The following is a 22,398-nucleotide window of genomic DNA, read 5'->3' as shown; positions in this document are numbered from 1 at the left end:
ACAAGCCATTTTTTCCAGTGCCACAGGTCATTTTTTTAATCCAAACAGATTTGCATTGCTGGACGAATATTCCCTAATTCTTTAACATTGTTCTAGTCAAAATATACCACATGGCCTAGTGGATAGAGCACATGCCTGGGAGTCGGAAGGTCATGGGTTCTAATCCCGGCTTCGCCACTTGTCAGCTGTGTGACCTTGGGCCAGTCACTTAACTTCTCTGTGCCTCAGTTACCTCATCTGGAAAAATGGAGATTAAAAAATGTGAGGCCCATGTGGGACAATCTGATTACCCTGTATCTACCCCAGTGCTCAGCACATAGTAAAAGGCTTAATTATTATTATTATTAATCTCAGCTCTGCCACTTGTCTGCTGTGTGGCCTCGGGCAAGTCACTTCACTTCTCTGTGCCTGTTACCTCATCTGTAAAATGGGGGTTAAGACTGAGCCCTATGCAGGACAGGGACTGTGTCCAACCTGATTTCCTTGTGCCCACCCCAGTGCTTAGTACAGTGCCTGGCACATAGTAAGTGCTTAATAAATACTATAATTATGATTAATTATTATTGTAACACACATGGCAGACCTGAGTAGAGTGTTGGTTCTTGTTTCATATGCACTTTATGAATATAAAGACCCAGCTTTGCCTTAGAGAGGTTTATGATCTTTTTAGAGAGGGGATAATCTACCATTTGGAAGAAGGACACTGAACCAGATTTTTATAATAATTCTAGTATTTGAGCGCTTACTACGTGTCAGGCATGGTACTAAGCGCTGGGGTGGATACAAGCAAATTGGGTTTTGACCTAATGCTTTTGTAACTTGCCTCTGGTAAAAATCCCAGACAAATGATCTTGCTTCTGGCAGAATAAAAAAACTTCACAAAATCCAGAAATGTGAGTCTTGAAAAATCTGTTTCTGTTGTGTATCTTAGGTGATTTTCATATAATTCTCTGGCTGGAGGAGAAATCACTGGCTATACGAAGTGTTGAGGTGGCAGAGGGAAAAATGATTACAACAGAAGGGTATTCTTGGGAAGAGAGTTGTTTGTAGTTTTTTTTTTTCCCTTGGTGTTCCTCGCATCTTATTAGCCTTAGCTGGTGTCTGAAGATTCCCTGGATCTTGAAAAGGAAAAAGTACATATGAAAATGTCTCGTTTTCCCTCTCACCTCTAATTCTCTGGCTCCCTATAATGCTGAAGAAGGCAGGAAGACTGCCTTTGTTCAGTCAGTCAGTGGTATTTATTAGATGCTTACTGTGTGCAAGGCACTGTAGAAAGAGCTTGGGAGATTGTAGTACAATAGAGTTGCTAGGCATGTTTCCTGCCCATAAGGAGCTCACAGTCTGAAGGGGGCAACAGATGCTAAAATAAATGACTGTATGAGTTCTAATCCCGGCTCCGCCACATGTCTGCTTTGTGACCTCGAGCAAGTTATTTCACTTCTCAGTGCCTCAGTTACCTCGTCTGTAAAATGGGGATTGAGACTGAGCCCCACGTGGGACAGGGACTGTGTCCAAATCAATTTACTTGTATCCACCCCAGCGCTTAGAACAGTCCCTGTGGCACATAGTAAGCACTTAACAGATACCGTAATTATGTGTACATAAGTGCTGTGGGGTAGATAGGAAGTGCTGAAAGGATACAGATCCAACTGCATAGGTGACACAGAAGGGAGAGGGAGGAGGGGAAAAGAGGCCTCTGGGAAGGCCTCTTGGAGGGTTTTAATAAGGGTTTGAAGGTGGGGTGAATGGGGGTCTTTTGTTTATGAAGGGGGAGGGAGTTCCAAGCCAGAGGGAAGATGTGAGCAAGGGATGGGTGGTGAGGATGAGCTTGAGGTACGGTAAGTTGGCCTTGGTGGAATGAAGTGTGAGGACTGGATTGTAGTAGGAAATCCATGATGTGAGGTAGGAGAAAGCGAGTTAATTAAATGCTTTAAAGCTGATGGTAAGGAGTTGCTTTTTGCTATGGAGGTGGACATGGAACCACGGGGAGGTTTTTGAGGAGTGGGGAGATGTGGATTTAACGGTTTTGTAGAACAACGATCCGGGCGGCAAAGTATGGATTCGAGTGGGGAAACAGAAGGCAGGGTGATTGGCAAGGACGCTGATGCAGTAGTTAAGGCAGGATATAAATGCTTGGATCAGCGTAGTAGTTTGGAGAGAAAAGGGCAGAGTTTGGTGATGTTGCGAAGGCAGAACCAACAGGAATTAGTGACAGACTGAAGATGTGGGTTGAATGCGAGAGACAGGTCGAAAATAATGCCAAGGCTCGTTCGTCCAGTCGTATTTATTGAGCGCTTACTGTGTGCAGAGCACTGTACTAAACACTTGGGAAGTACAATTCAGGAAGAAATACAGTCCCTGCCCACAATGGGCTCACGGTCTAGGAGGGGGGAGACAGACCTCAAAGCAAGGAAACAGCTTGTGAGGCAGGGAGGATGGCGGTGACGTCTACAGTGATGGAAAGGGACTGGGTTTGGGTGGAAAGATGGGGGGAAGATGTAGATGTAGTAGGTTGAGGTGGTGCCCTTCCCTGAGCCACCAAAATTTTCGTCAGTTGGGACACTGCAGAACCTTGTGCAGCTGCCTAGAAATGATCCTTTGAAGGTCTTTGTCTTCAAACCAGAGCTTAGAATGAATTAAATATGGAGCTGAGAGGGGAAGGAAAAAAAGGAAATGAAGCCTTAAGCTCTAAGACGGACAGGGTGGAAGGCTGAGATGAGCTACCAGTGAAAAGTGCTAGGCTTCCAGCAAACTAGTGTGTTTTTATTTTATTAGAAACACCAGTGCCTTCAGAGTAAGCAATGTCTATGATTTGTACCAGGATCAGTAGCAGTCCTTGCAGAATGCAAGTGCCCAGTGCATCATAGAAATTCCAAATTAGGAGCAGCATTCGGCTTATACTTGCAGTTAAAATGAATCCTAATTTGAATTTGTAGTGGGCATGTTTACCAAATTAAAAATGCTGCTAATCTGCCAGACTTTCAGAGCATTGTAGTGGTGAAACTAAAGGGAAATGTGCTTGCTATCATATTTTCCTCTCGGTCACGGTTGGAGTCACGTGTGTTTTTTAGGATTTTGAAAATAGAATTCTGTACTTTGTGGGTGTGAAGAAAATTATCCATAGTTGTTTTATAATGTATCGAGTGATTCCAGGAAAAATAGTTTGCTGAAAATAAAGTACCTTTGACAGCAAATATACCCTCTGAAAGTGTCATTTGAATAAACGTTTGTCCTTAAGAGGAAAAGTGTATAACGTGCCAGTGTAGTTAAATATTTCAATAAAGTACTGGACAAAATTTGCTTAAGAAAGTAAATCACCTAGGTTGTGGTGCTCTCTGGCCAATATCATCAACATGGAATGGGCTTTCTTCAGGAAACTTTTACGAAGGGGCAGCATCTTTTTTGTCCTGTTCCCGCTGCCAGCGGTTAATCTTAAACATAACTTGAGAACATGGTATGCAGAATTTCTGGTTGCCTTTTTTTATGGTATTTGTTAAATGCTTACAATGTGTCAAGCACTGTTCTAAGCACTGGGTCGATGCAAGTTAATTTATTCAATAGTATTTATTGAGCGCTTACTGTGTGCAGAGCACTGTACTAAGTGCTTGGAATGTACAAATCGGCAACAGATAGAGACAGTCCCTGCTCATTGATGGGCTTACAGTCTAATCGGGGGAGACAGACAAAAACAGTAGCAATAAATGGAATCAAGGGGATGTACATCTCATTAAAGCAACAGCTATAAATAGAATCAAAGTGATCTCATTAACAAAATAAATAAGGTAATAAAAATATATACAAATGAGTGGACGAGCACAGTCCTGAGGGGAGGGGAAGAGAGAGGGTGAGGAGCAGAGGGAAAGAGGGGGAAAAGGCTTAGCTGAGGGGAGGTGAAGGGGGGGTAGAGAGGCAGCAGAGGGAAAAGGGGAGCTCAGTCTGGGAAGGCCTTTTGGAGGAGGTGAGCTCTCAGTAGGGCTTTGAAGAGGGGAAGAGAAGAGAATTAGTTTGGTGGAGGTGAGGAGGGAGGGCATTCCAGGACAGCGGGAGGACGTGGCCCAGAGGTCCACGGTGGGATAGGCGAGAACGGGGGACGGTGAGGAGGTGAGTGGCAGAGGAGCGGAAACTACGGGGTGGGCAGTAGAAAGAAGGGAGGAGAGGTAGGAGGGGCCAGGTGATGGAGAGCTTTGTAGCCTAGAGTGAGAAGTGTTTGGGCAGCGGAATGAAGAATAGACTGGAGCGGGGAGAGACAGGAGGAAGGGAGATCAGAGAGAAGGCTGACACAGTAATCCAGCCGGGATATTATGACAGCCTGTACCAATAAGATAGCGGTTTGGGTGGAGAGGAAAGGGCAGATGTTGGCGATATTATAAAGGTGAGACCGGCAGGTCTCGGTGACGGATTGGATGTGTGGGGTGAATGAGAGAGCCTAGTCAAAGATGACACCGAGGTTGCGGGCCTGAGAGGCGGGAAGGATGGTCGTACCATCCACAGGGATAGGGAAGTCAGGAAGAGGACAGGGCTTGGGAGGGAAGATAAGGAGCTCAGTTTTGAACATGTTGAGTTTTAGGTGGCGGGCAGACATCCAGGTAGAGACGTCCTGGAGGCAGGAGGAGATACGAGCCTGCAGGGACGGGGAGAGGACAGGGCCAGAGATATAGATCTGTGTGTCATCTGCATCAAGATGATAGTTGAAGCCGTGAGAGCGAATGAGTTCACCGAGGGAATGAGTGTAGATGGAGAACAGAAGAGGGCCGAGAACTGACCCTTGAGGAACCCCAACAGTTAGAGGATGGGGGGGAGGAGGAGCCTGCAAAGGAGACCGAGAATGAATGGCCAGAGAGAGAAGAGGAGAACCAGGAGAGGACAGAGTCCGTGAAGCCAAGGTGAGATAAGGTGTGGAGAAGGGGATGGTCAGCAGTGTCAAATGCAGCTGAGAGGTCAAGGAGGATTAGGATAGAGTAGGAGCCATTGGATTTGGCAAGAAGGAGGTCATGGGTGACCTTTGAGAGAGCAGTCTCAGTAGAGTGGAGGGGATGGAAGCCAGATTGGAGGGGGTCCAGGAGAGAGTGGGAGTTAAGGAATTCTAGGAAGCGAGTGTAGACGACTCGTTCTAGGAGCTTGGAAAGGAAGGGTAGTAGGGAGATAGGGCGATAACTGGAAGGGGAAGTGGGGTGGGAGACATGGGCATGTTTGAATGCAGAGGGGAAGAAGCCATTGGAGAGTGAGCGGTTAAAAATAGAAGTTAAGGAGGGGAGGAGGGAAGGGGCGATGGTTTTTATAAGGTGAGCGGGAATGGGGTCCAAAGCCCAGGTGGAGGGGGTGGCACTTGCGAGGAGGGAGGAGATCTCCTCTGAGGATACTGCAGGGAAGGATGGGAAAGTAGGGGAGAGGGTTGGGGTGGGGAGGCAGAAGGGGGAGGGGTGACTTTGGGGAGCTCATACCTGATTGTGTTAATTTTCGTGATGAAGTAGGTGGCCAGATCATTGGGGGTGAGGGATGGGGGAGGGGGAGGAACAGGGGGCCTGAGGAGAGAATTAAAGGTCCGGAACAATCGGCGGGGGTGACGGGCACGGGTGTCAGTGAGGGAAGAAAAGAAGTTTTGCCTGGTGGAGGAGAGGGCAGAGTTAAGGCAGGAAAGGATAAATTTAAAATGGATGAGGTTGGCTTGGTGCTTGGACCTTCGCCAGCAGCGCTCAGCAGCTCGAGCATAGGAGTGTAGGAGGCGGACAGAGGCGGTGACCCAGGGCTGTGGGTTAGTGGAGCGAGAGCGGCGGAGGGCGGGGGGGGCGAGAGAGTTGAGATGCGTAGAGAGGGTGGAGTTGAGAGCGGTAACCTGATCGTCGAGAGTGGGAAGAGAGGACGGGGGGCAAGGTGGGGAGAGATGCTTCTGGAGAGATGGATGGGATCAAGAGAGTGGAGGTCTCTGTCGGGGAGTAGTACAGATTTGCAGGGGGAGAGGGTGTGAGAGAGGAGGCAGGTGAGAAGGTTATGGTCTGAGAGAGGGATTTCAGAGTTGGTGAGGGAGGAGATAGTGCAGCGGTAGGAGATGACGAGATCGAGGGTGTGACCAAGTTGGTGAGTGGGCGAGGTATGGTGGAGCAGGAGGTTGGCAGAGTCGAGGAGCGATAGGTGGCAGAGGAGTCACCGGGTACATCCATGTGGATGTTGAAGTCATCGAGGATCAGAGTGGGCAGAGAGAAGGAGAGAAGGAGGGTGAGAAAGGGGTCAAGGTGGTTGAAGAAGTCGGTGGTGGGACCAGGAGGGCGGTAGATGATGGCTACAAGCATCTGGAGGGGGTGGTAGAGGCGAATGATATGGGCTTCAAAGGAGGGGAAGCAGAGGGAAGGGGGAGGAGGGATAGTGCGGAAGCGGCATTGGGGTGAGAGGAGGAAGCCGACACCTCCTCCCTTTCCGGTGAGTCTGGGGGAGTGGGAGAAGGAGAGGCCTTCTCTGGAGAGAGTAGCGGTGGAGACCGTGTTTTCAGGAGTGAGCCAGGTCTCTGTAAGGGCGAGGAGGAGGAGAGAGCGGGAAAGGAAAAGGTCAAGGATGAAAGGTAGTTTACCTGTAATGGAGCGGGGGGTTCCAGAGGCCACACTTGAAAGTAGCTGTGGGTGCAGGGGAGGGGAGGGGGAGAAGAGCGGGGGGAGAGGAGGGTTTGGATGGGAACGAGGTGGCGGGGCTCTGGACGGGGAGAGGGGGATGAGGGGCGGCGGTGGGACAGGAGGACTGGGATGGGGCGTGGGTGGGGAAGAGGGAAGGGGGAGGGTAGGAGGAGGGGGTTTGGTGGGGAGGAGCATGGGGGGGTGAAGAGGGGTGTCACTGGTAAAGTGGGGTTCCAGGGCCGGGGAGAGGAGGAGGGGAGGAGGCAGAGGAGAGAGCGGGAAAGAGCTGGGCTAGAGATGGGAAGGGGAAGGAGAGGATTGGGAGGGGCAGATGGGAGGAGGGGGCCGGAAGGACATGGTGAGTCCAGAGGGATAGGTGGCAGCACTGAGAACAATTAACGATAACATGCAAAAGCGGTGATATAGTAACATGATACAATAAAATATTATTAATAAGTGGGTGATGACGAGGGTCGGGGGTTGACTTGACTAAGGGTCGACCTGATCAAAAGCAAAGTCAAAAGGCTAGCGGCAAGAAGAGTCCTGGGGTTCGTGGCCCAAATGTTAATCAGGCCCGATGCAGTCCCTGTCCCACATGGGGCTCACAGTTTACATAGGAGGGAGAACAGGAATTGATTCCCCATTTTGCAGTTGAGGAAAGAGGCAAAGAGAAGTGACTTGCCCAGCATGACACAGTAGGCAAGTGGGGGAGCTGGGATTAGAACCCAGGTCCTCTGGCTCCCGGGCCCAGGCTTTATCATTACGGTTGAGGAACATGTGCTAAGTGTAATGAATTCTATTTTTCAGCCATATTTTGTTAACTTGTGTTTTTCTTTGACAGTTGGAAGATGGACATACTTTGTTTGATTACAATGTTGGACTGAATGATATAGTGCAGCTATTGATACGATCAGAGTCTGATGCTCCTACCACTTCCATCCAGACTAGTGATGGAGAGGTCAACCTCTGCTCTAATGCCAACTGTAAAAATAAAATCAAGAAAACCACAAGTAGCGGTTCTACAAACCAGCCATCTACATCAGCTCGTTCATTTCTCATTGATCCAGGCATTGGATTATATAAGGTATGTATCTGACTTTTCAAAAGATTTTTCTTGACAGATACTAAAGTACATATATTCAAAGCGTAGTCTGAATATTTTAAACTCTGAGGAGCTGAAACCAAGGAAATGGGATGAATATCCCATTTTTTTCCAGGTATTTTGACTGAAAGATTCCGTGTCTTTACTCTGTTTGAAATGGGTAAGGAATATTTTTTTGCAGTCTTGGAAGCTTCTGCTAAGAAAGATCAGTGCCAACTGTTGGTCAGCATTGTTTTATAGAACATATTAGTTAAGATGAAATGGAAAATGAGGAAAGTTGCAGCCAGAGAGAACTTTGCTCAGACAGTGGGGCTTAATAATGCACAGAAGATTGACTTGCTCCTTACTCTTTCCTTGCCTTGGTCAAATCACTTAAAGAAAATTATTTTCCCATCTCCTTAAAGCCTCCCTCCCTCATCCTTTCAAAGTTAGTCATGACTTGTGTAATGACACTTGTTTTTCTTTCTCTTAATCCTTGTAACTAGAAACATGAAGCCAGTGCCTTATCCCTACTATCTTTCTTCTTACCTTTTCTAGCTCCATATTCTGATAAGCAGAGGAGGAAGGAGAAACTTCTAGATGTACGAAAATGAAAAAGAGGGAAAGAAGGAAATTTTTCAAGTCTTAATTCTTAGCCCTTAGAGAGCAGGGCAGTGACTTGTTATGGGGAAAAGGGTACTGTTCCTTTTTCCTTATTTTTTCAAGTTGAGAGGATGGAAACCATAGGTTGCCCTGTCCATTTGAGGCGAGCCTCTTAGAGAAGGCAGATTTTTTTTTCCTTGGTGGTGTTGGGAAGGTTTCGTTTTCCTGGTTTTCTTCCAGCCATATATGGCACTGAAGTGGCTGATCCTCTTCTGTCGAGACAGTATTGCTCAAGGTTTCTATCCCTGTATTGTCTTTGATTGATTGGGACCATTTCTCTCTTCTCATAGTAAATTCTATTGTCAAAAAAGTTGACTGATTCACTTCTGTCAGTTTACCTCCCTACTGTAGTGAAATCTCCCCCAGTGATTCTTGGCATGAGTGACAGAAGGGGGTGACAGATTCCCATCACCCATTTATTTGGCTTGATGCCCTTTGCAGCAAGAATGCAAGTAGCCAGAAATTTAAGCGTGGTTCATTTGTGTGGAATAGTGGGGTTTTTTTTCCTTCCATGCTCCTTACTTTGCTCTGTCTTGGTGTACTTTCTTGTTAGATTCCTGTGCCTTTTCTCTCAGGTATTGCCTATTCCTCTCCTTCCATTTCGTTTCAGCTCTTTGGGCATCTTTAGTTGTTGCCGTGTCTCTCTCTTTTTTTTTTAAAGTTCCTATTGTTTCCTGATCCTTCTCCTGACTGCTCTTGATGTAGTCCACTTAAGACTTTCATCCAATTCCTTAATTTAATCTTCCCTAGTGAATGGGTAGAAAAACCAGTAGCTAATACACTTTCATATTTTGGAGACTTTAAGAAAAGTACTAATAACTGACTTTATTAGAAATGCTGAAGTCCATGACTTGAATTTTCACTTTGTCATTGAAAATTCCAGTTAGGAAGCTAATAATTTATTTCCAATGCCCTGTAGCCATTTCTTTGTGTGATTATTGTAAAAGCAATTGAGGAGAATGATCAACTCAACAATTGTGCAGACCCACTCCCCCCACCCCTGCCAACTTTCCCACAGCCCCTTGTGGGTTGTCTTGAATCTTCTGAGCCCAAGATGGAGGCTTCCATAATTAGCTCTTTCTTCTGTAATTGATCCTACCTAAATTGAAGAGACAAGTCAATTCCCAAACTCACAGGGAATGTCCGAGGTTTTACTTGGAAAACTCTTCTCCAAGCAATTTGATTTTAAGAATGCCTGACCTATAAAAGAACCTTGAGTTTTTAACCTCTAATGGGTAGTTCTTGTTTTCTCTTGATTTTTGGGTCCGATTACACCTCCTCTACTCTTCCCAATTTGGGCAATTGTCAAGAAATAAAAAGTTCATCCAAGATGGGACAAATATGGTTATCTGAACTACTTAGATAAGTTGCAAAGAGTGTTCTGTAGTGCCGGTTCTTTCAAATGCTTTGAAGAAAATTTAATGCATCCCTGAAGGGAATTTCATGCCAAGTTATAATTGAATTTAAGTTTTGCAAAGAAATATTATCTGAATCAGCTCCTGGTTTTTTGTTTTTTTATTTTTTTGATTGGGCCCCTCAAGTGTCTTTTAAGAAGCGATTGTTGAGGGCACAGTTTTGAGACTCTCCTTTCCAAAGGATGGTATTCCAGAAAATCCAGCATGGTTGGTGTCTTTGGACTTGATACCTTTGTTTCTGTTTCTAGTTAAACAGCTCTTGAGCAACAGTTTACCTTGATTGATTATCTTTTCTCCTTCATTTCTTAAAGGAATCCTAAGAAATTGGTGTGTGTTACAGCTTGTTTCTTGTTTATATGTACGTTCAATTATTCTGCTTCCACTATTTGTAAATATTTTACGACTTCCCCGTTAGCGTGTTTAGCTCCTTGAGGGCAGTGAGACATTTGTGTTGCTTGTTTCTGCTCTGCTTTCCCTAGAAGAATCAGTAAATGTCATTTGAGCGCTTAACTATGTGCAGAGCACTGTACCAAGCATTTGGGAGAGAACGATATATAATAGGTTTGGTAGGTACGTTCTCTGCTCGCAGTGAGCTTCCAGTCTAGAGGGGGAGAAAGACATAAATATAAAGTAGTTATGGATATGTGCATTAGTGCTGTAGGGCTATGGCTTAGAGCATGGTATAATGCTAAGCATCCAGTGGGGACTCAGTGTATATAATCATTATTAGTAAAGGGTTTTTTTCCCCCACCTCTTAAATTGGCATGGCTTCCTAAGCGATGCTTTTTTCCTTCTTCACAGCAATGGAGATTTGTTTGCTGTTGCAGATTGCCTCCTCCCCTTAGTCTCCTGTTGCTAGGGAGTAAAAGGGATGTATTATACTAGGTCAGATTTCCACTTCTTCAACCCAAATGTCAAGGTTTGAAGTGCTTAAACTGTAGATTTGAGACATTTAGAAAAAGTTCAAGTACTTTCATATGCTTTTCAGCATAATTGCTCTCTGTAAATCTGGTTTTTATATTTTTCAATTTTCGTAACTTTTTCTGCAAGGCCCTGCTCCCTCCCCCACCAGAATATTTTAATTGCTTCTCCCACTGTTCTCCAGGCATTGAGAAATTTTGGTTTATTTTTGTATTCCCTCCTAGACTAAATTTTAAATTCTTCCATTTTGAATTTTGTCAGTTTCCATCAAGTATCTGGATGTGGCCAGATATTTCTGGGTAAATGGGCTTTTCCCTTCAAAAAAAGGAAACCTTCTCAGAAAGTAAGCAAAAAAACCCAAACCCATAGGTTTGGCAGAAGAGAGATATTTTGTTTCTTTCCATTAAAACAAATAGAAACTATTAGCGTTTGGCCTTCACTTTAAAGGGTAACATTTTATCAAAAGTCCGTTCCTACTGAGCAGACTAACATCCCAAACTGCCTTCTTGTTTCAAACAAAGGAGGGCTGCAACTAGTATTTGGCATACAACTTCGTCATCTTTGTTCTAAAGGGGTCTGACTGAGCTAATAACAATTCCAGAGTTTCCTTCGGACAACGTAATTTGTCCCATCGCGAGCAATTAAAGGCACAAAGTCTTGTTTTATCCTCATGGCAGCCTTTAAAAGGGTGAGGAGTCCGCACCATTCCCGTTTTCGAATGGTGCAAAGTCACCACATCCTGCCTCTGGTGTGCACATTACTGAAGCTTGAATCCTTTTGGTTTTTTTGGCTACTTTTAGGCCTCAGTCACATCCTGTAACCTACCGTCATGCAATGACTTGAGTCACCCTATATGACTGGATCTGAGCTTTGTGGGCCTTTAGCATCCTACCCCTGAGTATTCTTTCAGGAAGACTCATTCTCCTTTAGTGGTATTACATCAGCTTTTGAGATCTCTTCCATGGTGAGCCCTACAGTTTGTCAAGCTTCGGTTCTTTCATCATTCCTTTCAACCTACTACTTGAGCAGCTAGTTTCTCTTCACCTTTGTCATGGCCGATCAGACATACTCCATGTTTTGGATCATAGACAGTTTAATAAATTTCCTTAAAATGTCCTGCCCAGGAAACTTTTGATAATCTCTGCCGGAAAGCTTCCTGCCCCAGCTCCAGATCAAGGGCAGTGCACTCTACAGCCTCCCTCCTCCCTTCTCTTCCCTCTCCAGGAGTGGCTGCCCATAGAAAGTGACATTTATTGCAGGCCCCAGCAAGTGCATAATCAGGAGCTACATTCGGGTTTGTTTCCTCCAGTTAGTTTCTCCTCTTTCCCCTGCATCTTGCCCCAACTAATCACTGCATCTTTCTGGTCTGTTACTTTTACTTCTCGCTTGTCCAACCACTGGTTTAACTCTATTTCTCTTCCCATCCCTGAATAATGCAATCGAAAACTATGCCATATAACAAGCAAAAACTTTGCCTCACCTCTTATCCACACCCTCACTCTCCCTGCATTTATGAAAACAGGCTCTTTTCTCCATTCCAACCTCCTAAATAGCTGTGTCCCCTGATCATCTCTGCTGTTTCTCATCCCCCCGGCTGTAAATATTTCTCTTTTTGTCATCTTCCTCTTCAGGTTACATGCCCCTTGACAGCGGGTATTATTACCATACCCTCTCTCTGAAGCGCTAGAGGACTGAGTGTTCCAATTCTAGTGGTATGCCCACCACTTAAGATTTTCTTAGGATTTCCAAATAACATGGTTGTAATAATAATGATAGCAGTATTTAAGCACTTATTATTTGCCAAATACTGTGGTAAGCACTAGGTTAGATATGCGGTAGTCATAGTCCAAGTAGGAGGGAGAACAGGACAGTAGATGAGGAAACTGAAGCATGGAGAAGTGAAGTGACTTGCCTGGGGTCCTGCAACAGTCAAGTGGCAGAGTCGGAATTAGCACCCAGATCGTCTGACTCCCAGGCCCGTGCTCGATCCACTAGACTCTGCCGCTGCTTTATTTTCCTAGCTTTTTTAGGGATGATTTGGGCCTCTGCTTTTTTCTCCCTCCCCTACTGCCTACCTGACCACCTTTTAGCACCTGTCAGATGGGCAGAGAGTGGCGATAACGTTTAAATTACCTTTCCTACTTGGTAGGTGGTCTGGTAAGATTAGTGGTAGGAAAAGGTTGAAATCGTGGGATAGAATGAGAGCTGAAGATTCTCTGGCTTTCAGTGGTTTATTCTATTGTAGCCTGTCCTCCTAATAAGTGAGTGGGCAAAACATAGATTTACATATTGTATTCCAGGTGGCAATATTTCAGTTGCCCTAAGAAAGGGTGGTTGTAGCCTTATGCAAGATCTGAAGAGATATCTGTTCTGTTTTTAAGGTAAGTGGAAACAGGACCATTGTAGGGTTTTGAGCCCATTTATGCGGAGTTAACATTCTGTCACCCATCCAATAGCCTCTTCCTGCAAATTCTTCTATATGTCTTAATTGAACTTGTTTGAGACCTCATTCATTTTGATATGAGAGACCTTTTCATAGGTGAAAGTATACTATAGTTGTTCTCTAAAATAATTGATATAATTAGGTACTGACAACCTCTACCCTCACGTAAACCATCATCTCCAGTTCAATATAGGCATTTTACGGTATATCTATGAAAATTCATGTTCTGACTCTTTAAAAGTATAGATATTCCATTATTTTTTTCATATGATCTTTCTTTCACTGAAAAATTCTCAAGTAGGAGGGAACTTGCAGTGGTTTGGTTTTTTTTTTTTTGATTTGGCTCTAACTCTAGAGGTCCTATCATGTGACTAGTTTAATATTCAGTTACCATGGAAATTTGCTGATACTGAACGGCCCTGCTGCTGCTGGTGCTGCTGAATTTTAGGCATTGTTAATGGTTTGGTTCATGTAGGCTCGTTATCAGAGCTAAACACGGATTGGAAATAGGGTCATAGCTCACCTAAATGCATCAAAAGTGAACGGAGAAAGCAACACAGTGAAGCAAGTCACCTCACGGCAGTTTAACAAGGAAGGACTGAAATATGGTCGGCAACCACTCTTCCTTTTCTCTTATTACATGTAAGATGTAGAAAGTATGATCTGTCATTTGTTCGAAAAAGAAAGAAAACCCATATTTCCAGGACTAGTGGTTTCTATGCGTTCTGGATTGTTTCTCTTTTTTATATTTCTAAAATACGATTCTTTGTCATTATTAGAGATGACAATACAAAGGTCCAGCAAAGTCTGGTGCTCTTTCTCAGTTGGCTTATGTAAATTCCATTAGTCATCTTGATGATGGAGTCTCTCGTCGTGAAATGGACGAGCCTCAGTCCTGAGACGAGCTAGGCAGGGAGGGAGCACACTGCTCTCTCTCCCCCTCTAGACTGTAGGCTCGTCGTGGGCAGGGATTGTGTCGATCAACTCTGTTGTATTGTACCCTCCCAAGTGCTCAGTACAGCGCCCTGCACCCGGAAGAACTCAATAAATACCCCTGCTTGATTGATCGATTGTTTGCAAGGTGCACACCGAGGCCTCTTATCTGCAGGGCTGACTAATGGCCAAAGAGATCTCGGCGGAGTGCCTACGTTGAGCTGTGGGGTGCATTGTCGTAGGCCTAGTCCCGGCAGGCAGATCCGTGACTATCACTTAGGCCTCCTGATTCCCTGAGTAGTGTCCTTTCCACTGGGCTGACAGCAGTCGTTTTAGTGAAGTAGTCGTGGTAGTAATGGCTTTTGAGCATACGCTGAGTGCAATACATGCACTAAGTGCCTGGGAAAATAAAACCGAAGCACGTGAATTACGCCTAGTGGAAAGAGCCCAGGCCTGGGAGTCGGAGGATCTGGGTTCCAATACTGGATCCGCCACGTGCCTGCTGTCCGACCCTGGTCAGGTCACTTAATGTCTGTGTCTGTTTCCTTACTTGCAAAATGGGGAGTAAATGCCTGCTCACCCTTCTACTTAGATGGTGAGACGCAGACAGGACTGGAATTGGGTCCGTTTGTTATTTCTGTCAGCCTCAGGTCTTAGTGGAGGCGGCCATTTTGGGGAATCTGATTTCAGCATCATTCATTCAGTCATATTTATTGTGCGCTTCCTGTGTGCAGAGCACTACACTAAGCGTTAGGGAAGTATAGCACCCTCAATATTTATTGAGTCCCTCCTGGGTGCAGTTCCGTGTACTCGATGCTTAGGAACCTTACAGTTGCACTGAAAGACATGGTCCCTGCCCTTGTAGTTTATATTCAAGGGTGTCGGGGAGGGAATTAAGTTTATTTCTTCTCATTCCCCTAATAAGTTACGGAGGCAGGGTAGTGACAGATTAGTGTCATTTGTCCGAATAGAAAACTGCTCCTGGTTCTCCTTTCGGTCCAGTTTTATTTCTTATTGCCATTTGAAGAATTGCCCAAACTGGATGCTGATTTTTTGGGGGCACAGTTTTCTTTTATTGAAGTAGACTGATTTTTGTCAATGCAGTTTTGTCCTAGCTGGAAAAGGCAGTGTCTTATTTTATAGAAAGGTCAGTGATGCTGGAATGTTTCGGGGTATCAGTATCTAATCAGCAAACACACATAATTAGGATGGAAACTACTTTTCAGAGGAGCTAGAACTTGTCAGATCTTCCAAGTTAGTTTTTGTACAGATGCTTTATTTTTTAATTTTTTGTTTGTTTGTTTTCAAAGCCATCGATATTCACAAGGGCCCTCTGCGGCTTAAACTGCAGCACAGATTCGGGGAAGGGTTCTGTAATCATTTTGCTGTGGCACAGAGAAGTAATGTCTGTTTTCCATGTAAGGAGAAGAAAAATCTTTGGTTGTTGAGAACTCATTTGAAGACAGTCAGATTGTTTTCCTTTCTCGTTGAGATTCTTGTAAGCCGTGACTTTTTAAAAGTTAATTTTGAAGCTGTATGGCAATAAATTGAAAACTTACATACCTTACATAGACATAACTTACCATACCATACATAACTTACAAAACTTAATACATTTTAATCTAAAGTTTACTCAGCGCTCAAAATCTGTTATCAGACTGTCCAATTATGAGGGGTGCTGGGAAAACAGTAAAATCAAATTTAGGATTCCTTCAGGGACATGGCAGGGAGAGGAACAAAGAATGGATTGGAGGAAGAAAATGGCACCAGGAAAATACATGTGATTGGGCTAAGAAGGACACAGTCTTGGAGCGACTCGGTCAGAAGGGTCACGGTTATGGTTAGAGTGAGATTTAGACACAGTAGAGATCTAAGGTCAGGAAGCAAGTCATACTGGGAAGAGAGTGGCGCTGTGGGCCTGCTAGACTAGGAGGAACTGACTTTTGATTGTGAAACCTGAAAACTCATAGTGATTTAAAAAAAAATAATGTTATATAGTGGTTAGCTGAATGCTGAGCCCTGGGATAGATACAAGAATTAGATCGAGCCTAATGTTTTACTGTTGTCCAGCTAAGTATGGTAAAAATGATCTTGATGTTTTCCTGTATGTGATGTATTTTCCTTTTTTCAATGGTATTTGTTAGGTGTTTACTATCTGGCAGGCACCGTACTAAGCGCTGAAATAGATTAATTCATTCAATAGTATTTATTGAGCGCTTACTATGTGCAGAGCACTGTACTAAGCGCTTGGGATGAACAAGTCGGCAACAGATAGAGACAGTCCCTGCCGTTTGACGGGCTTACAGTCTAATCAGGGGAATAGATCCAAGCTAATCAGGTTGGACGCAGTCCATGTTCTACCTGGGGCTCACAGTCTTAATCCCCATTTTACAGATGAGGTAACTGTGACAGAGAGAAGTGACTTGCTCAAGGTCTCCCAGCAGACACTTGACAGAGCTGGGATTAGAACCCAGGTCCTCTGGCTCCCAGGCCCATATTCTTTCCATTAGGCCACAGTGTTTCTCATTTTAGATCAAGCATGAATATCTGTTTTCCTCCTGAGGAGTTTAACCTGCTAAGAGATTTTGCAAGGAACTAGCAACTGAAAACCTCTATTATTTGAACTGTATACACTTTCAGTGCCTAATTTACAATCGCGTGGGCTTTAAAAATCCCCAGTTATTAAAGAAGAAAATGTTAGCAAGGTGTGTTAATTATAAAAACAGTTCTGATGTGTAAAAAACAAAACAAAACCAAAACCTCTATAAATAAACTTAAATGTGTTCGCAAGACTTGAAGTGAATCCAGAACAAGATAAAATCCCCAATTGGTAAAAATCAATTTCAGGCTATTGGGTCTGATCTGAGAGTAGTATAGTAATATACTTTTTAATTTCACAGCACTGTAATTTTGGCATTTTCATCCATGTGAGTTTTCAAATTCATCATCTTAGTATAGTTATAGCACAGAGTCGTGAATGGAGAGGTTATAGTTAATGCCGATATGCACTATTTTGTTTTCCAAAAGAAGCACTTTAGGATGAATAATTAATAACCCCAATAATACCCTGCTTTATTTAGTGCTTTTCTAAGAACCCAACACACTTTTTCATAGATAATCTAATTTCTCATGTCTCTGACACGAGGGTAAATTATAATTGCATATATTTTGTAGCCAAATAAAACTATGTAGCTAGATTTCTTCAAACATTAAAAGCCTTTTGAGTGAACGGCCCTCTAATAGGTGCCTTGGGGTGAGTTTAATGGGGGAGATGTGCCTAATAGTTCCACAATCCAATAAGCCACATATACACACGAGGTACTCCTGATCTAACACTCTTCATTATACCATAGTTTCAAGATAGACATCAGGGTGAGCATACGCTCTGAAAAGGTCATGTCCTTCTTGGTTGAGAACTGGCTTCCCCTTCCTCTCCGTCCCCTTTTGTTGGACTCCGTGCACGGACAAGATCAGGGCAATAGCAGAGGAAATGAGATCTGCAGCATCTCATAGAACCCCCCCGCCCCGAGATGATGTAGTGGCAGCTGTGTAGCATGATTTCTCCTTGCACTTCGTTTGGAAAAAGAGAGAAGCTAGGGTGTTTGCTTTGTTTTGTTTCCAGCATTTCCGGCAATCGCTGTTGATAATAACAGCAATAATAATAATAATGGCATTTGTTAAGCGCTTACTATGTGCCAGGCACTGTTCTAAGCGCTGGGGTAGATAGGAGGTAATTAGGTCGTCCCACGTGGGGCTCACAGTCTTAATCCCCGTTTTCCAGGTGAGGTGACTGCGGCACAGAGAAGTTAAGTGACTTGCCCAAAGTCACACAACTGAGATGTGGCGGAGCCAGGATTAAGAACCCTCGACCTCTGACTCCCAGGCCCGGGCTCTTGCCACTGTGCCATGCTGCTTCTCTGTTGCTGAAACAGGCAATAGTGAGCCCCTTAACTAGGGGCTAGCAACTTGGGGTCTCTGCCCAACACCCCACAATGTGTAGTGAAACTGCACACAGAACTGCAACCACAACCTACGTAAAATTGAAGAAGTTGCGGGAGGGGGTGGGGAGCCTGGTGGTGGAGGGGACTGCGGAGGGGGCAGGGGGAGGGGGTGGGGAGAGTAAGCAGCAGGCAGCCAACCTGCCCTCTGCCTAGCAGGGAGGGTGTGTACCGCCCTCTTGAATGCCATAGATCCGTTTCCCCCCCTTAGGACCCCCAGGGTAGCGGGGAGGCCCAAGACACTCTATTGCCTCGTGGATGACCTCAGATGCAGCTGGATTCATTCAATAGTATTTATTGAGCGCTTACTATGTGCAGAGCACTGTACTAAGCGCTTGGGATGAACAAGTCGGCAACAGATAGAGACAGTCCCTGCCGTTTGACGGGCTTACAGTCTAATCGGGGGAGACGGACAGACAAGAACAATGGCACTAAACAGCGTCAAGGGGAAGAACATCTCGTAAAAACCGATGGCAACTAAATAGAATCAAGGCGATGTACAATTCATTAACAAAATAAATAGGGTAACGAAAATATATACAGCTGGATCCATACACAGCTCAGTCTACATACTGTGCGCCGTTCGGATGGGGGAGTCCTTGCCCCCATTCCACTCAGGAAGGGAATGGGAACTCCCAACCCTCCCGTCAGGTGGAGAGAGGGGCATCTCTAGACAGAGAGGGAAAAGTGTCTTGCTCCTAGGTGGGAAGAGCAGGAACTGCTCTGGAGCAGGAACAGAGACTGGAAACTCCTTTTTTTTTTTCCCTTTATGGTATTTGTTACATGCTTACTGTGTGCCAGGCACTGTACTAAGCGCTGGGGTAAATACAAAGCTAATCAGGTTGGACACAGTCCATGTCCCACATGGGGCTCTCGGTCTTAATCCCCATTTTACAGATCCCCATTTTACAGATCCCCATTTTACAGATGAGGGAACTGAAGCACAGGGAAGTGAAGTGACTTGCCCCGAGTCACGCGGCAGCCAAGTGGTGGAGCCGGGATTAGAAACCAGGTCCTTCTGACTCCCAGGCCTGTGCTCTTTCCATTAGACTACGTTGCTCCTTGAAGGGAGGGATCGGGTCTACCGATTCTATTGTATCATGTTCGCCCGAGCGCTTACTGCAGTTCTCTGCACATAGAGAAGCAGCATGGCTCAGTGGAAAGAGCACGGGCATGGGAGTCAGAAGTCATGGGTTTGAATCTGGCTCCACCACTTGTCAGCTGTGTGACTTTGGGCAAGTCATATAACTTCTCTGTGCCTCAGTTACCTCATCTGTAAAATGGGGATTAAGACTGTGATCCCCATGTGGGAAAACCTGATTCCCTTGTACCCCCCTCAGCGCTTAACAAATACTATCATTATTATTATTATGGTCAATAAATGCCATTGATCGATTTAATTGGAAGAGTTCAGTAGAATTGGTAGACATGACCCCTGCCCTCTACAATCTAGAGGGAGGGGCTGCCTGCCCCAGTCAGTGTTGCTCATGCGTGTCATGTGGGCATTGCCCCTTGGGAGAAAGGAGGCCTAAAGACTCACTTCTGCCAGTGCCAGCCCATTTTGCTTCCCTTTTCCCATCCTCTCTGGCAGCAACAGCTGTTGTTAGGAAGCAGTTACGTGGTTCAGTGACAAAATCAGCATAACACCATTTGGAGGCTTAAATTTTCTGATTGACTCTTTTGCCCAACTCAGGTTTTAGTTGGGCTTTTGGGCACCGAGAGGTTGCCGACCCCTCTCGTATGCTACAGCTTGGGAGGAGGCAGGGGTGGGATTAGGGATGAGTGCAGTGTGCAGTGGGAGCAGGGAGCACTCGCCTTGGGCTCCCCCCGATTTAGGGCCACCAGCTCCACGGAGGTGAAGGAGAGGGCCTTCCTTAGCTCTGTGGGAAGCATGGGCAGCTGTAGCTAACTCAGCTTGGAAATACCCATCGGGGCGCCTCTGGAGATGGAGCACTTTTGGAGATGGACTGGTGGCTCCTCTGGGCCTTACCCAGCCGGTATGGTGCTTGATCTTGGGAGGGGATGGGTTTGTGGGGCTTGAGCTGCTGCAGGCCTCAGACCGCTCTGCCGAGCAGCTGTGCTACTCCCAAGGCTAGGCTGTTCTACCGTGCCACCCAAGCGGCAGCAGCCCACCTCAGCGGGCACATCTTAGGAATGGCATGCTAGCCGTTGCTGCGTGGCCGGTGATGGCGGCCTGGTGACAGTGTGATGTGGCAGCAGAGGGTGAGTACCCTCTTCCCTTTTTCCCCTTTTCAGTCTTCCTCTACCCTCTTCTCTACTCCTCTACCTTCCCCCTCCCTACCCTCGCAGAGCTTTCATCTGGCCAGAATGGGACTTTGTACTGAATGCCTGTTAAAATATATGCACAAGACTAGGTAGGATAAAGTGTGATTTTTATGCTTAAATGTCGTGTTGGCAATCAGGAGGTAGGTTCAAATTATCTTAAATTTGGGTGTGTGTGCACGTGTCTGTCTTACTGTCCAATGTAGCTGGAAAACTGGTCGTATATTCAATGGGGCTAGTTTTGGGATGGCACAAACTGTTCTCCTGGTTAAGTTGTTACTTATCTGGAGTGAACTCTGGGATTCTAACAACTTTGGATAATGGGACAGCAGCATAGATTGGATTGGGTTTTTCAAAATACTCCTAGCTGAGGTAGAGTATGGATAACTGTTGGAGGAGATTCCAGAGGAAACTTAATAGCTTTACACTGTGTGAACTATGAGCCTGATTACTTAATGGCTAACCTAATTCATTGATGTTTTTGGAAAGAACTAAAATTACAGAATCTCAGAAGAATGAAAGGGAAGTGTTGTTTACTTTCCCTTAAAAAAAACTGTGCTATCAACTTTATTTTTCTTCAGTTTTCTTCATTGTGGGAAACTGTCCAATGCATGACCTTTGTCATAAGGCTTAATTTTCCAAGCTTTGCTAATTTTTGACCCTCTTTCTTCAAGGTAAACGAACTGGTGGATGCTCGTGATGTCAGCATTGGCGCTTGGTTTGAAGCTCACATAGAAAATGTAACTCGAGTGGCAAAGGGACATAAGAATGGCAAGGCTCAAGCAAAGAGTGGCAATACTTACAAAAGGACTAATGGAAACTTAAGCCAGGATCATTCCAGAGAGAACACAAATAATTTGGACAGTGCACCCTCCACTTCTTATTCAGACTCTATGGACACTGAAGAAGCTATTTATCATATCAAGTATGATGAGTAAGTGCTCATGGTATTTTTATGAGGACTCCATGTGTGTTTGTTTTGGTTTGTAGAAACCAAGAATTCTGATGAAGAAACCTGGATCTTTAAGAGGAAGAAGCAGTGGGAGCGATTGAAAAGTGCACTCAAGGAACCAGAATGTTCAAAAGCCCTCACACAGGCATGTCCAACTCATTCCTGTGGATGGGCTGCATATGAGGTTACAGATTGATGAGAGGGCTGCACTTTAAAGAAGCTGCAAATAACCAATAAATTCTCTGTAAAATGATTAGCAATCTAACCCATTATTTTTAAATAGAACAGAGGGAGATGTCAGTGTCAGTGAGTGAAGTTTCCATGGGAGGAGAGGGGCAGTGGCCCAAAGCTAATGGGGGAGAGGGCAGACTGGACCAGGGAGAGACAGACACCTATTCCTCCACATGCTCACCGCCCCCCCCAACCATCTCGACGTATACTCGCCCAGAAGATGTTCCCCTTGGGAAGGAGTAGGAAGTAGATGGGAGAGAGAGGATCTCCTCTCCCTTGCCCCTCCCCCCCACCCCGCCCTCCCCAAACTAATGCCGCACCACCTGTCTTCTTACTCCGGTCTGAAGGAGCTGCCATCACGGCTTCTCTCTAGGGGTCCAGCACAAGAGGGGACTGCATGCAAAGCCGCTTCTGGAACCCTAGCAATCCCGGAGAGCAGCTGTGGCTGTAGCAGCAGCCTCTTCAGCCCAGAGTAGGAGCTAGAAGTTAGGCCACACAGCTTCTTCCTCCTGCATTCCTGCTTCAGTCAGATGTCCTGAATGAACTCCCAGTGACCCAAAAGAATGACATACCTGCCCTAATATGTTCCTGTGAGTAGGGAGGAGAAAGCGCTGTCAAATTACAAATCCGGTGGGAATTGTTCCTTCTAGGTGGCACTCTTAAGGAATCTCCTTTCTTTCTCCCCTGCCTCAGATTTAGGTGATAAAATCCCAGATAGCGTTTGTGAAGATGGTTTTCCTTGATAAATTGGGTAGTATTGGATCGTAAATACCTTGAAAAAGATGTCACAATCTAAATAAAGTGGGGTAGGATCCATTTTTTAAAAATTGCTTTTTGATACTCCTGATTTTAAGGGCTGTTCTCCTCATTTGTACC

General features: G+C 45.2%; 1 protein-coding gene across 2 annotated transcripts in view; it reads left to right on the top strand.

The window, feature by feature from the left end:
• UHRF2 (ubiquitin like with PHD and ring finger domains 2) overlaps positions 1-22,398 on the top strand; it is a 137,091-nt gene that overhangs the window by 23,828 nt on the left and 90,865 nt on the right. For both annotated transcript variants that reach the window (XM_029055634.2, XM_029055636.2), the window contains 2 exons: positions 7,444-7,686; positions 21,014-21,273. In XM_029055634.2, the coding sequence (XP_028911467.1) occupies positions 7,444-7,686; positions 21,014-21,273 (503 nt within the window). The remainder of the gene's footprint in view (positions 1-7,443; positions 7,687-21,013; positions 21,274-22,398) is intronic.

This window comes from Ornithorhynchus anatinus, chromosome X5 (genome assembly GCF_004115215.2).
Source record: "Ornithorhynchus anatinus isolate Pmale09 chromosome X5, mOrnAna1.pri.v4, whole genome shotgun sequence".
NCBI lineage: Eukaryota > Metazoa > Chordata > Mammalia > Monotremata > Ornithorhynchidae > Ornithorhynchus > Ornithorhynchus anatinus.
The sequence above is the reverse complement of the archived record's forward strand: the minus strand, read 5'-3'. Positions and strand labels throughout refer to the sequence as shown.